General features: G+C 50.0%; 1 protein-coding gene across 1 annotated transcript in view; it reads right to left on the bottom strand.

Moving 5' to 3' along the window:
- CHD5 (chromodomain helicase DNA binding protein 5) overlaps window positions 1–12,385 on the bottom strand; it is a 68,365-nt gene that overhangs the window by 24,941 nt on the left and 31,039 nt on the right. The window contains exons 17-26 of the mRNA XM_088671079.1: window positions 10,473–10,610; window positions 9,399–9,520; window positions 7,734–7,907; window positions 6,226–6,367; window positions 4,533–4,664; window positions 3,994–4,111; window positions 2,833–2,957; window positions 1,867–2,098; window positions 1,071–1,196; window positions 23–195 (exon numbers count right to left, since the gene is read on the bottom strand). Of these exons, the coding sequence (XP_088527205.1) occupies window positions 23–195; window positions 1,071–1,196; window positions 1,867–2,098; window positions 2,833–2,957; window positions 3,994–4,111; window positions 4,533–4,664; window positions 6,226–6,367; window positions 7,734–7,907; window positions 9,399–9,520; window positions 10,473–10,610 (1,482 nt within the window). The remainder of the gene's footprint in view (window positions 1–22; window positions 196–1,070; window positions 1,197–1,866; window positions 2,099–2,832; window positions 2,958–3,993; window positions 4,112–4,532; window positions 4,665–6,225; window positions 6,368–7,733; window positions 7,908–9,398; window positions 9,521–10,472; window positions 10,611–12,385) is intronic.

The raw sequence follows: 12,385 nt of genomic DNA, 5'->3' as shown, positions 1-12,385 counted from the left end.
ACCATGACTCTGAACGCATTACCACACCGTCCTCTTCTCTCACAACATACTGGGCCACTTTAAAAGAGCTGAGATACTCGTTCATGTTCTGCAGCTCCGTGTCGTCAGTGGCATCTTGGTTGCGGTCCAGGAGCTTTGAGATGGCTGCGTCGTCGTAATGGATCACGCTGCTGTCCTCTACGTCTTTATTGTCACCTGGGAGGGAGAACATACGCGTGTGAGGAGAGCCTGCTGGATCAGGCCCATGACCCATCTGGTCTCCAGCATCCTGTCCTCGCAGTGGCCAAACAGATGCCCCAGCAGGAAGTCCACAAGCTGTACAGGAGGACAACAGTGCTCTCCCCTCCTGTGGCTTCCAGCAACTGGTAGTCAGAAGTATTGCTGCCTTCAACCATGGAGACAGAGCTTAGCCGTTGAAGCTAGTAGCCTTTAACAGCCTTCCCGTCTATAAATTTGTCTGTTAAAGCCATCTAGGTTGGTGGCTCCATTAGTGCCTCCTGTGGGAAGGAGTTCCCACGATCAGTGGACTGTGGCAAACTCTATGGTGTGAAAAAGTTATGACGCCTGGGGCTTTTTAGTTTAGAAAAGAAAGGCATGAGAACAAAAGGTGCATAAGATCATGTGCAGGAGAAAGTGGGTGGAGAAAACTTCTTATATCCCTCACTTAACATCAGAACTTAATGGAGCCACCCTGGACTTTGAGAGGTTCAGGACATACTAAAGATACTGCTTCTTCACACAGCACATAATTAAAACTGCAGAACTCACTCCCACAAGAAAAAGTGATGGCCCCCAACTTGGGAGGCTTCAAAAGAATGTTAGATAAATTCAAGTTGGATAAGGTGATCCACGGCTACTAGTCTCAAGGGCTGTGCTCTGCCCCCACTTTCAGAGGCTGTAGGCACTCAAGTTCTGTTGGTTGGCTGCCCTTCGGGGTGTCTGGTTGGCCATGGTGAGAATAGGAGGCTGGACAAGAAGGGCCCCATTTGACACCTCATCTTAGCTTCTCACGTACAAACTCCAGAGCAAAACAGCGTTGGTGGCATTTGTGCCTTCTGTCCTTCACGTACCTGGAGGAGCAGGGCCATGTTTTTTCTTCATGCTAGGAGTCACCGTCCCACCTTTGGAGGCTGGTGACTCCATGAAAGGGGTCATGGCCTCAGGTATGCCAATTTTCTGGGCCTGAGATATCATCCCTGGGAGCAAGGAAAAAATGTGAGTGTTACAGGTTTGTGCCAAGCAAACAAACACTCCACCTATTCTCACAGCAACTTGGGCCCACTAAGTCCAAGTAAAGCTCAATTGGCTGAGGTGTCTAGAACCTTGGTTCTTCAACTGTTTGAGGTGTCTAGAACCAGAACCCTTTGACTGGTTGAGCTATCTAGAACCTGGATCACTCAGCTGACTGTGGCATCTGGAATCCTTGTCCATCAGCTGGTTGAGGTGTTTAGAACCTGAGCATGTTGACTGTTGAGGTATCTAGAACCTGGATCTTCAACTGCATCGTGTGTCTAGAAACTTGATCCTTCAAGTAAGTGAGGTGTCTAGAACCTTGGCCCTTCAAATACAGAGATAGAGTAATTCACAGATGGCCCCAGGCTCAATCCTGGACATCACGTAGGGCTGCAAAAGACTCCCATCTGCAACACTAGACAGCTGCTGTAAGCCAGTGCAGACAATACTAAGCAAGCTGGACCAATGGTCTGGCTAGGTATGGCAGCTACTTATGTTGGAATGGGACTATGACTTAGTTGCAGAGCACCTGCTTTGCATGCAGAATGTTCCATATTCCATCCATGGTTCCCCCATCGCTGCCACTCTTCCCCACTCATGCATGGATCCTCAAGCACAGCCATGCCATCTCACCCTCAACGTCGTCCTTAAACAGTTCCTCTGTGCCAAACTTCAGGATGTCATCCAGCTCTTGTTTCGTCATGGAGCCAGACTTGGAGCCAAGGCCTGGGCGCACCACCAAATGTGTCAGCATCATCTTCCTCTTGGCCACTTGGGTGATGCGCTCCTCGACAGACGCCCTCGTCACAAAGCGGTAGATCATCACCTTCTTATTCTGCCCAATCCGGTGGGCTCTGCTGAAGGCCTGGATGGATGAGCAATGAGATGTTTCAGAATAACATGGAGGACCCTTCATGGAGGAGAATAGTATGTCGGTAATGGAGGATAATGCTAAAAGTATGTCGGGAGGAGAAACTATTAATGACTCTTAGCCACAATGGCAATGTTCTACCTCCATGGTTGAAGGCAGAAATCCTTCTGAACACCAGTTTCTGGGAGCCAAAGGAGGGGAGAGGGCCTTTGTGCTTGAAAGCTCAAATATAACATGGAAATTAACAGTTATGGAAATATCGGGGAAATGGAGTAGACTGCTGTGTGAATGCAGCCTTAGTCATGTGAACACCCCAAATGAATAAATTATTTCAGCAGCTTCATTTTTCAGCCATCAATAAAATGGGGAACGTCTGGAGCAAATGCTGAAGCAAAGGAAAAACAGCAAAAACAAAAAAACCAGCCAGCAGAACATTTCCTTGTGAAAATGGCAGTGGGCAGAGAGGGGGAGAAGGAAAGATTTATACAAGAGGAGAAGGAGGAACGAAGTCAGAAAAACAGGCATGCATTTCTAGGAAACACCAGCAACTTGCTTTGGAGCCAGGGATGGGGGGAGTTTTTGAGCGACCCCAGCAAGATTGGTAGGGGGTGGGGAATGAGGCGAGGGATGCTAAGAGGAGGATGGGGGGTTGGGAGATGGAAGGTGTGGGGGGGTGCATTTTACTCCGGGGGTTACAAAGGCAGCAAGGGAGAACCGACGGAATTAACCTGAATGTCATTGTGGGGGTTCCAATCAGAATCGTAAATTATGACTGTGTCGGCTGTTGCAAGGTTAATGCCCAAACCTCCGGCTCTGGTGGAGAGCAGGAAACAGAATTGCTGAGCTCCGGGTGCTGAGGATGACAAAATCGACAAGGTTGTGGGGTGAGACGAGAGAGATGGGGAGACAGTGTCAGGGTTAGTCACGACAGCAGGTGCCCCTGATTGCAAGGGTGGGGAGAAGCCAAGATCAGTTAGTGGCAAACAAAGAGGGGTGATCCACAAGCAGGCAGGAGAGAAACAGACAACCTGAGCACCCTTTTCTGGGGTGTTGTTAGAGCCCTGCCAGAGCTGGCTAAACTGCTCCATCAGCAGTAGAAGCAAATTCATATTGTGTCTGCTTAAGTCCATCATTTTCAAACTGTGGGCCACGAAGGAAGGGCTAGCATGCTGTGAGAAGCAGATAAACGGAGCGAGAAAATGCTCTAGCGGTCCAGAAGCCTGCAGACGAGGCTGCCTGCAGACGAGACCCTGCTCTGAGCTCACCTCCTTCTGATCTGGCAACCAGCTGCAGCCAAAGGAAGGAACTGCAGCGGGACCAAGGGCATATATGTTATGTAAATCAAACTGTGCAAACCAGGGGGAGCCCCCGGGCAACCAACGCAGCAGGAGAGGTAGCTCTTTAACCAACGGAAAGCTGGAATGAAAACTGTGCTAGTCCATGAGAATTAAGCTAAATAACACGAGTCCCCAACCCTTTTTGGCCATTTGGATAAAAAAGAAACCACTTCATCATACATATCTTGCAACCGTCCTATAGAGGCATCAGCTGCTCATCCATGGAAAGACATCAAATCCTGCAAACTTTCAGTGGCTCTGAGCTCCAGCTGGTTCTCCACCACCACCACCACATTCATTCATTCATTTTATAACCCCCCCCCCTTTTCCTCCATGGGGCTTAAAGTGGCTTACATGGTTCCCCCCCTTCACATTTAATCCCCACAACAACCCTGTGGGCTGAGTGGGGATTTGAACCCTGGTCACCCAGGTCCTCGTCCAACACTCTAACCACTACACCACCACTGCCTCTCCACCAGCCACCTGCTGCCGGCACCTGCGGGCTGGAGCGTGGCCTGCATCTTGAACACGGAAAAGCCGAAACTGAAGTACCGTTAAACCTGTCGATGGCTTCCTGCCTCAACCCTCCAGTGATGCCACCATCAATCCGCTCATACTTATAACCCTCGTATTCCAAGAAATCTTCCAACAAGTCAAGCATCTTCGTCATCTATTTAAAAAATTAAAATAAAATAATCAGACCATGAGTGCACCACCTGAAATAAAAAGAAACAATTAAAGGTCCCTTCAAGCCCAAAGTACTCGAAAACAGAAGACACTCCATGGCAGCCCCATGATTCCCCCGTGAAAACAGCAGGAAGATAACTGCATGCTGGTATACTGCTCCCAAACATTTGTCACTTTACTCCCACAATTTTCCTGGTCAAATGAGTTTTTCCCCCTTTTCTTTCTAGAATCAAATAACACTAAAATGAGCACTAAACAAGCCCCATGTTCCCAAAGTTTTCCTGAAGTGCTTTCACATCATGCGGAAGAACAAATGTGATGCGGAAATTAACAGGTTTTTTTTTCCGGGTAAATTGAATAAATGGCCGCGTGGATGCAGCCTTTGCCACTCGACCTGTTCACACCTGGGAGAAGATGAGCACCCGGTGGCCGCCGTCCCTCAACTTCTTGAGCATCTTCTGCAGCAGCATCAACTTCCCAGACGACTTCACCAGCGAGCTGCCATCGTAGGATCCATTTGGCAATACCGGGGCTTCCTAAGAGAAAAGGGAAGTGAGTGGGGTATGGCTAAGTCCGACCTGCAAGGGAACAGCTCCTGCACAGCACATGACCTCTGCTAGGAGGCTGCTGATTGAGCAAGAAGTGTCTCCAGAGAGATAAAGCCACATCCGGACTTGGATGGACCAGTGGTCTTGCTCAGTCTAAGCCAGGCACCCTCAAACTTGGCCCTCCAGATGTTTTGGGACTACAACTCCCATCATCCCTAGCTAACAGGGCCAGTGGTCAGGAATGATTGGGAATTGTAGTCCCAAAACATCTGGAGGGCCAAGTTTGGGGGTGCCTGGTCTAAACCAACTCTCTGTGCTGAAGTCGGTCATGCTTCTGAACACCAGTTTCTAGGAGCCACAGGAGGAGAGAAGGCTCTTGTGATTGGGTCCTGCTTGCAAGCTTCTCTTTGGGGTAAATGCTTGTCCCCTATGAGAACAGGACAGTGGACTAGGTGGGCTACTGGCCTGATCCAGCAGTTTCTTATTATGTCCTTATGTTCTTAATAACTTAGAGGTCCGCACGAGAAATTCCAAAATCCACAGTGGTTAGAACCCACCAAAATGTCCCAGGAACGACTTTGCAAATGACAATATTTTATAATGCTGACTAAACAAACAAACAAACACCGTTTACATCCAACAGCAGTCCTACTCAGAGTAGACACATGCAATTTAATGGGCATGGTTAACCTGGGTCCAATTAAGTTTAGTAGGTCTGCTCTGAGTAGGACTTAGTGCAGGAGACAACCCATATTGTTGGTTAAGATACTGTGAGTAACGGATGCATAGAGTTCTTAAGCAAATGGAATAAAGAAAATAAAAGGTTTATGGGATATATTCTGCCTCTGCAGTTGGAGGCAGTAACGGATACCAGTTGCTGGAAGCCACAGGAGGGAAGAGGGTTCTTGTGCTCAGATCCTGCTTGCTGAGTGGCCTCTGGGTAGCCACTGTGAGGACAGGATGCTGGACTAGATGGGCCATTGGCCTGATCCAGCAGGCTCTTCTTATGCTCATATGAAAGAGCAGAGTTGGGTCAAGGAGTTCCCCCACCTCCAATGGTGAACCTGATGAGAGTGACCTCATCCAGAGCAAGCAGACCCCTTAACGCTGGGTTGTTGGGCCTCTTGACCAAAAGCAACTCTGCCTTGGCTGGAGTAAGCGTCAGACTCTTTGTCCATGTCCAAACCACCCTTGACTCCACCCAGAGATTCAGAACCTCCCCAAACTGAGATAGTGAAGAGAGACAGAGGTCCACATTGGTGACCACCAACTCTGATTCATACAGAGGGGACCCACTGCTGCACTTTTATTAAGTCCACCTGGACTCCCTTAGTGACTCTCCTTCCTTGGAGGTTTTTCAGCAGAGGTTGGGTGGCCATCTGTCATGGATGCTTTAGCTGAGATGCCTCCATTGCAGGGGGTTGGACTTGATGACCCTTGGGGTCCCTTCCAACTCTATGATTCTATGATGGGCAACTGCCTAGGAAGCCTGCCCACCCAATGCACTGATCTGAGTGCAAGGGGGGGGATGAAATAGAAACAGACCTACCACGGCCGCCACGGGGAAAAGATACGGATGGTTACAACACTTCTTGAGATCCATCATGATATTGAGCAGGGACACCTGGTTGCCTCCACCTTTCGAATTCAGAGCCTCAAAGTTCCTTGTCAGGATTAACTTGTAGTATTTCCTGTGAACACAAGCAGGGAAAGGGCATCTTAGTTAAGGGGTTTCTGGGCTTCCCCTGGAAGCTCTAACATTTCCATGACTCGCAAGGGTGCTGAATGGGCATGCTAGATCCCCACCCAGCCACAAGCAAAATAAAGATGCAGGGGGTTGGACTAGATGACCCTTTGGGTGCCTTCCAAGTCTACAATTCTATGATTCTGTCTGAGATCCTACGCACACTATCCTGCAGTGAATGGGGGTGGGGAGGATATGAGCATTTCCCTAGGCAATCGTATACATCTGCAAAGCTACCAGGACTTCCTCAACTGGTTGCGATGCTTTGCTTATGTTTCTGGAGCTTGGAACGAAAGCCACACTCTCCTGCCAGGAAGAGTGAAAGGGAGGGGGGGTGCTAAAACACAAAAGAAAATAAGAGTTTTGTGGGTAGCAGCTGTTAAGAAGCAGCCCCACAGAGCAGGAGGGCAGTGGCCTTTGAGGGAGCACATGGGCTTCCCATCTGCTCAACCTGTAGGTAAACAAGGACACAAGTCCCTAGCACTCTCTCTTCCTGGAAGAAAAATGATGGCAAACAGGCTGTCTCTGGAATGGCCTTCCAATGGGGGAAGAGGGAAGTGGAGCAGCCATGTGTAAAAGGCTGGCACAATCGGCCTCATGAAAAGCTAGTGAATGTAGCTCGTGGGATCACCGCCACCACCACCACCTTCCAAGCCCCCCCCCCCCGTTACACTTTTTTTTTTAAAAAAAGGACATTTTCGGGGGGGGTCATCAGCTGAGAGCACCGCCTCCTTTTTAAGGAGGTGCTGCTTGCTTTCCCAAACTTCTTCTCTGCTCAGAGTTCTCACAAGATGACACTATTATTCTAATTGCAATTTGTGCATCCTGCTTGATGCTTGTGTCCTGCTGCCTCTTAAAGACATGTGTGTTTCAACAGTCTACTCTGTTTTGATGGGCCTGTGACTGTATAATAAATGATGGATGGGTGGAATGAGTTTTCTGTCTGTGTTTCAACGTGTGCGTTTTTTGTGGAGGGTGCGGACTTGCAGGTGTTCTCACATTCCCCTTTCCACGACAAGTCTGAGGACAAGGATTGTCATGGAAGCCACTATGGACTTATATGGGAGCTTTTTCCTACTAAAGAGCATGATAAAATTGCCAATTATAATAACAGACACACCCACCATTTCTCTAACTATGGTAATGGATCGGTAAAGTTGGGGGCCCACATGCAGATGAAACATCTTCTGGGCCACCGGGACCACTGCAAATAAAAGCACCCCACCTGCCCCCCAGTTTCCAAGCTGTGGGCCATAGGGCTCAGTCACTGTGCTATTGCCTGGCCCAGCATGCCTTGCAAGGGGACAACTCACTTCTGCATCTGGCTGAGCTCCACCCTGACAATCAGCTCCGTCTTGGCAGGCATGTTCTTAAACACATCGGCCTTCAGCCTCCGGAGCATGTGAGGTCCCAAAAGGTCATGCAGTTTCTTGATCTGGTCCTCCTTGGAGATGTCCGCAAACTCTTCCAGGAAGCCCTCAAGGTTACTGTGGAACATCAGAGGATGAATTGTGGAGCAGCCAAGGCTTGGCGAAGGCAGCCAGGGCGCTCCAGCACAGCAAATGCCACCTGCTCTGCCTGCAGGATGTGTCTTGCACAGTGTCATTGGGTGGGTTCAAGGCAATGTCTGGAGAAGGTCCTGTTGCCAGCTGGCCAGGCTAGAGCTCTGGGCAGCCTTACCTGAGCGTAGGTTGGGAAGGGGTGCTCTTCAGCATGTGGGCAAGCCACCGAAACAAGAGCTGCAGGCAGCGTTGTAGCTAGCCGCCTGGCCGCCCGGGGCGGCAAACCTGAAGGCACCCTGCTGGGGGGCGGAGTATCCATCGCGCACATGCATCACACATCACGACGCATGTGCGCACAGGAGGCATACGATGCGGCGACGCAGCAAACCCCGTGAGCAAGCCGCAGAGTGAGGGAGTCTCACTTGCATTGGGGCTTCTCGATGGCGGCGATGCAAGTGAGACTGCCTCACTCCACAGCTTGCTCGCGGGGTTTGCCGTGGCGCCATGTTGTATGCCTCCTGTTCAGCCTGCTGCCCCCCCCCATTACTACACCACTGGCTGCAGGCTGCATCTAGTCAACAGAGCCTTAAATACAGCAGGAAGGCAGCCCTGCGAGGTTGGCCAGGCAAAGGGGTAAGACTAGGATTTACACCAGGCCTAGTCACTCCAAAGTCTTCATGCAGACCACCAACCAACCACAGGCACATCCACAGTCCCAAACAAAGCATAAAGTGTGGCTTGTTCAGCCTCAAGCTATGGTTTGTTCAATGGTTTGTTCAATGTCTGCCATGGAGCAGCTTTCCCCAATATGGTGCCCTTCAGCTGTTTTGGAACACATTTTCCATCAGCCCTAGCTTAGGGATGATCGCGTTGCAGTCCAAAACAGCTAGAGAGCACACATTTGAGGAAATCTGTTTTGGAAGGTACGCGAGGAAGGGCATAACTTTCAGCATTTGGGATTTTTTAGTTTCGAGAAAAAGTGAGGAAGAGGCGACATGATGGAAGTTCATAAAATTATGCATGGCATGGAGAAAGTGGGCAGAGAAAGGTTTTTCTCCTCTCATGACACAACGACTCATAGACATCCAACAAAGCTGAATGTTGGAAGATTCTGGACGTATTCTAAAAAGTGCTTCTTCACGCATAGTTAAGACTATGGAACTCCCTCCCACATGAGGCAGTGCCGGCCACCATATTGGGTGGAATTAAAAGAGGATTAGACAAATTTGTGTAGGAAAAGGCTATCAATGGCTAGTAGCCACAACGGCTAGGCTCTGCTGGCACAGCTGGAGGTAGCAATGCATGTGAATACCAGTTGCTGGAAACCACAGGAGGGGAGAGTTGCTCTTGTGCTTGAGTCCTGCTTGCTGGTTTCCCATTGGGGCATCTGGTTGGCAACAGTGAGAACAGGATGCTCAACTAGATGGGCCATTGGCCTGATCCAGCAGAGGTCTTCTGATGTCCTTAAATACTCACTTGAACCTCTCTGGCGTGAGGAAGTTGAGCAAGTGGAAGAGCTCTTCGAGGTTGTTCTGCAGAGGCGTCCCGGTCAGAAGCAACTTATAGTCGATTTTGTAGCTGTTGAGCACCCTAAAGAACTTTGGAGAAGAGGAGAGGGGTTGACAGAGAGCTTATGGCAAAGGAGCTGGGCAGTAGAACCATCACATAATCTTCCATTCAAAGAGAAGCTACTAACTACTGACCCTCCTAACCCATGTGATGTGATGCAGGAGTAAGAGGCTGCTCTGGAAACTGGTGCCCCACCATCTAGTTCACCCTCCTCTCCCCCTTGGAAGGTGAGGTAGTGGACTCTCCTTCCTTGGAGGCTTTAAAGCAGAGGTTGGATCACCATCCATGAAAGATTCTTTAGCTGTACCTCCTGAATTGCAGATGACTCTTGGGGTCCCTTCCAAATCTACAATTCTACGCTTCTAGGGAGCACCCCCAGAGCAATGATCTACCTCATTTGGAGAGTGATGTTCTTGTTGGCTCCTCTTGGGACAGGTAACCTTGTGTCTCTTTAGGTAAAGGTAAAGGGACCCCTGACCATTAGGTCCAGTCGTGACCGACTCTGGGGTTACAGCGCTCATCTCACGTTATTGGCTGAGGGAACCGGCGTACAGCTTCCGGGTCATGTGGCCAGCATGACTAAGCCGCTTCTGGCGAACCAGAGCAGCACATGGAAATGCCATTTACCTTCCCGCTGTAGTGGTGCCTATTTATCTACTTGCACTTTGACGTGCTTTCGAACTGCTAGGTTGGCAGGAGCTGGGACCGAGCAACGGGAGCTCACCCCGTCGCAGGGATTCGAACCGCCAACCTTCTGATCGGCAAGCCCTAGGCTCTGTGGTTTAACTCACAGCACCACCTGCGTCCCTTGTCTCTTTACACATTCCCCAAACCAGCTTGTTCTCGCGCAAAGTCAATGTGGTGCCTCCAATTTTGAGTCCATGAAGGAGCATGCCTCGGCTATCAGCAGTTCGTGAAACACATCTGTCATTCAACCCCTGCACCAAACTCTGCCAACCTGCCCTGAAAAGGTGCACCTACTTTGGACTGGTTGTTCTTCAGCCTGTGGGCTTCATCCACCACCAGGCATGCCCACTCAATGGATCCCAGAATGGCCTGGTCAATAGTGATGAGCTCATAGGACGTGAGCAGGACATGGAACTTGATCTGAGCTTCTTTCTAGAGGAAACAAGAAGACAATGTCGGCAGCAAGAGAGGCGTGATCTGGAGAAAGGCCGAGAGCTCGGAGCACACCGGCTTTTCACGCAGAATGTCCCAGGTTTGCTCCCTGGCATCTCTCATTACAAGGAGCGAATAGAAGACCTCTTCCTTCTGCTGTGTCTGGAGTGCCACTACCAATCAGAATAGGTAAGATGGAGCTATGCGGGCAAACATTCTGCCCTGGTGTGAGGCAGCTTCCTGGGTTTCATGATGGCCCTGGGTTCACACACAAAACTAAGTCAGCTTTGGTTCAAGCCTAACTATGGTTTGCTTCAACATCCAGACCCGGCCCAGCAGACTAGCCATGCTTAGTTTTCTGCCCAACAAACCATGATGTGGGACTTCCGGCGAGGCAAGATGGCGACGGGCACGCTGGCACGGAGCTCCTAAAGACGACCAACGTGCCAGCGCCGCCAAAACAGCCCCCGGACACCGAAAAGCCACCAAGACTGCAGCAGCTGCTGCACAAGAACCCAGTGGTCCCAGTGGACCACCTGGAAAGCCGACATCCCTCCCCAGCGACCACGTCGGATCGGCCCCAAGGACACCCGGCCACCGGCGGAGCAAAGCTCCGTGGCGCTCAGGGAAAGCTACACCGCGGAGTGCCGACGCTCCGGCGAAAAGGAGAGCGCTGAAGCCTGCATCCCGGAGCGCCGACGCTCCGGTGTAAAAGGAAAAACCCCCGAGCGCGCTGCCGCCGCCGCCACTACTCTCTCCCCCCTGGGACATAGGGAGGAGAGAGAGAGAAAAAAACATACCGGAGGGGAAGGAGAGTCCCCACGTGCACCGCCGCGGCTGCGGCTGCAGCCGCCCTCTCCCCCACCGGGACGGAGGGAGAAGAAGGAGAAAGGACCCGTCCTGCTGTCCCCACCATCGCGCTCTGGACTAGCAGCCCTACCGAGGGATCCCCCACCACTAACAAGGGAGAAGAGGCGAGGTAGGAGGACAAAGGCCGTGGGGGAAACACGAGGCCAAAAAACCCAGGCCCCAGCCCAGCTCTCATCCCACCAACGAGGCCCGTCGGAAAAGACATTGCGTTTGCAATTTCTTGAATTTATTTTTATTTTTATTTTTCATTTTATTTTTTCACTCTTTTTTTTTCTTTATAAATATTTTTCCTCCAATTTTTTACTACTATTACTATTATTTCCCCCTATTTTTTCTATTAAAAAAAAAAACACTCTTTAAAACCTGATTTTTGTCGTTGCTGTCGTTTTACATATATACATATATTAATTGCTGCTCTCAACGGGCGAGACCCAGAGAGAGGCAGCGGGAGATAGGACTCCCGAAGGGAGAAAGAACACTGCTTGAGATCACCCAAGGAGATCTCTGCTTATTTTTTGTCTTCGTTTTTGTTTTGTATTGCTTCTCCCATTTTTACCAACTATCTTTTTTAGCTTTTCAATTTTTATATAACTCCCATTTTGCAATCTCTATTGTTACATTAGCCCCCCCCCCCCAGCACTCTCTAGTCCTTCTAATTTGGAAAACAAAATAAAAACAGGAAAGGCCCCCCCATTTCCCCCCTCCTTTTCCTCTCCCCCCCTTTTTTTCTAGTATCCCCCTTTTTAAGGGAGGCGCTGCCATTGCAGCCACCTCCTCCACAGAATTTTGCTTTTTTTACCCCCTTTTTGGCTCTGTCTTGTGTGTGTGTGTGCGTGCGTGTGTGTGTGTGTGTGTGACCTATAATTTTTATCTCCATTTTACCTTTTAAACCCACCTTACTCTTC

Source organism: Zootoca vivipara, chromosome 6 (assembly GCF_965207765.1).
Source record: "Zootoca vivipara chromosome 6, rZooViv2.hap1.1, whole genome shotgun sequence".
NCBI classification, from domain to species: Eukaryota; Metazoa; Chordata; class Lepidosauria; order Squamata; family Lacertidae; genus Zootoca; species Zootoca vivipara.
The sequence above is the reverse complement of the archived record's forward strand: the minus strand, read 5'-3'. Positions and strand labels throughout refer to the sequence as shown.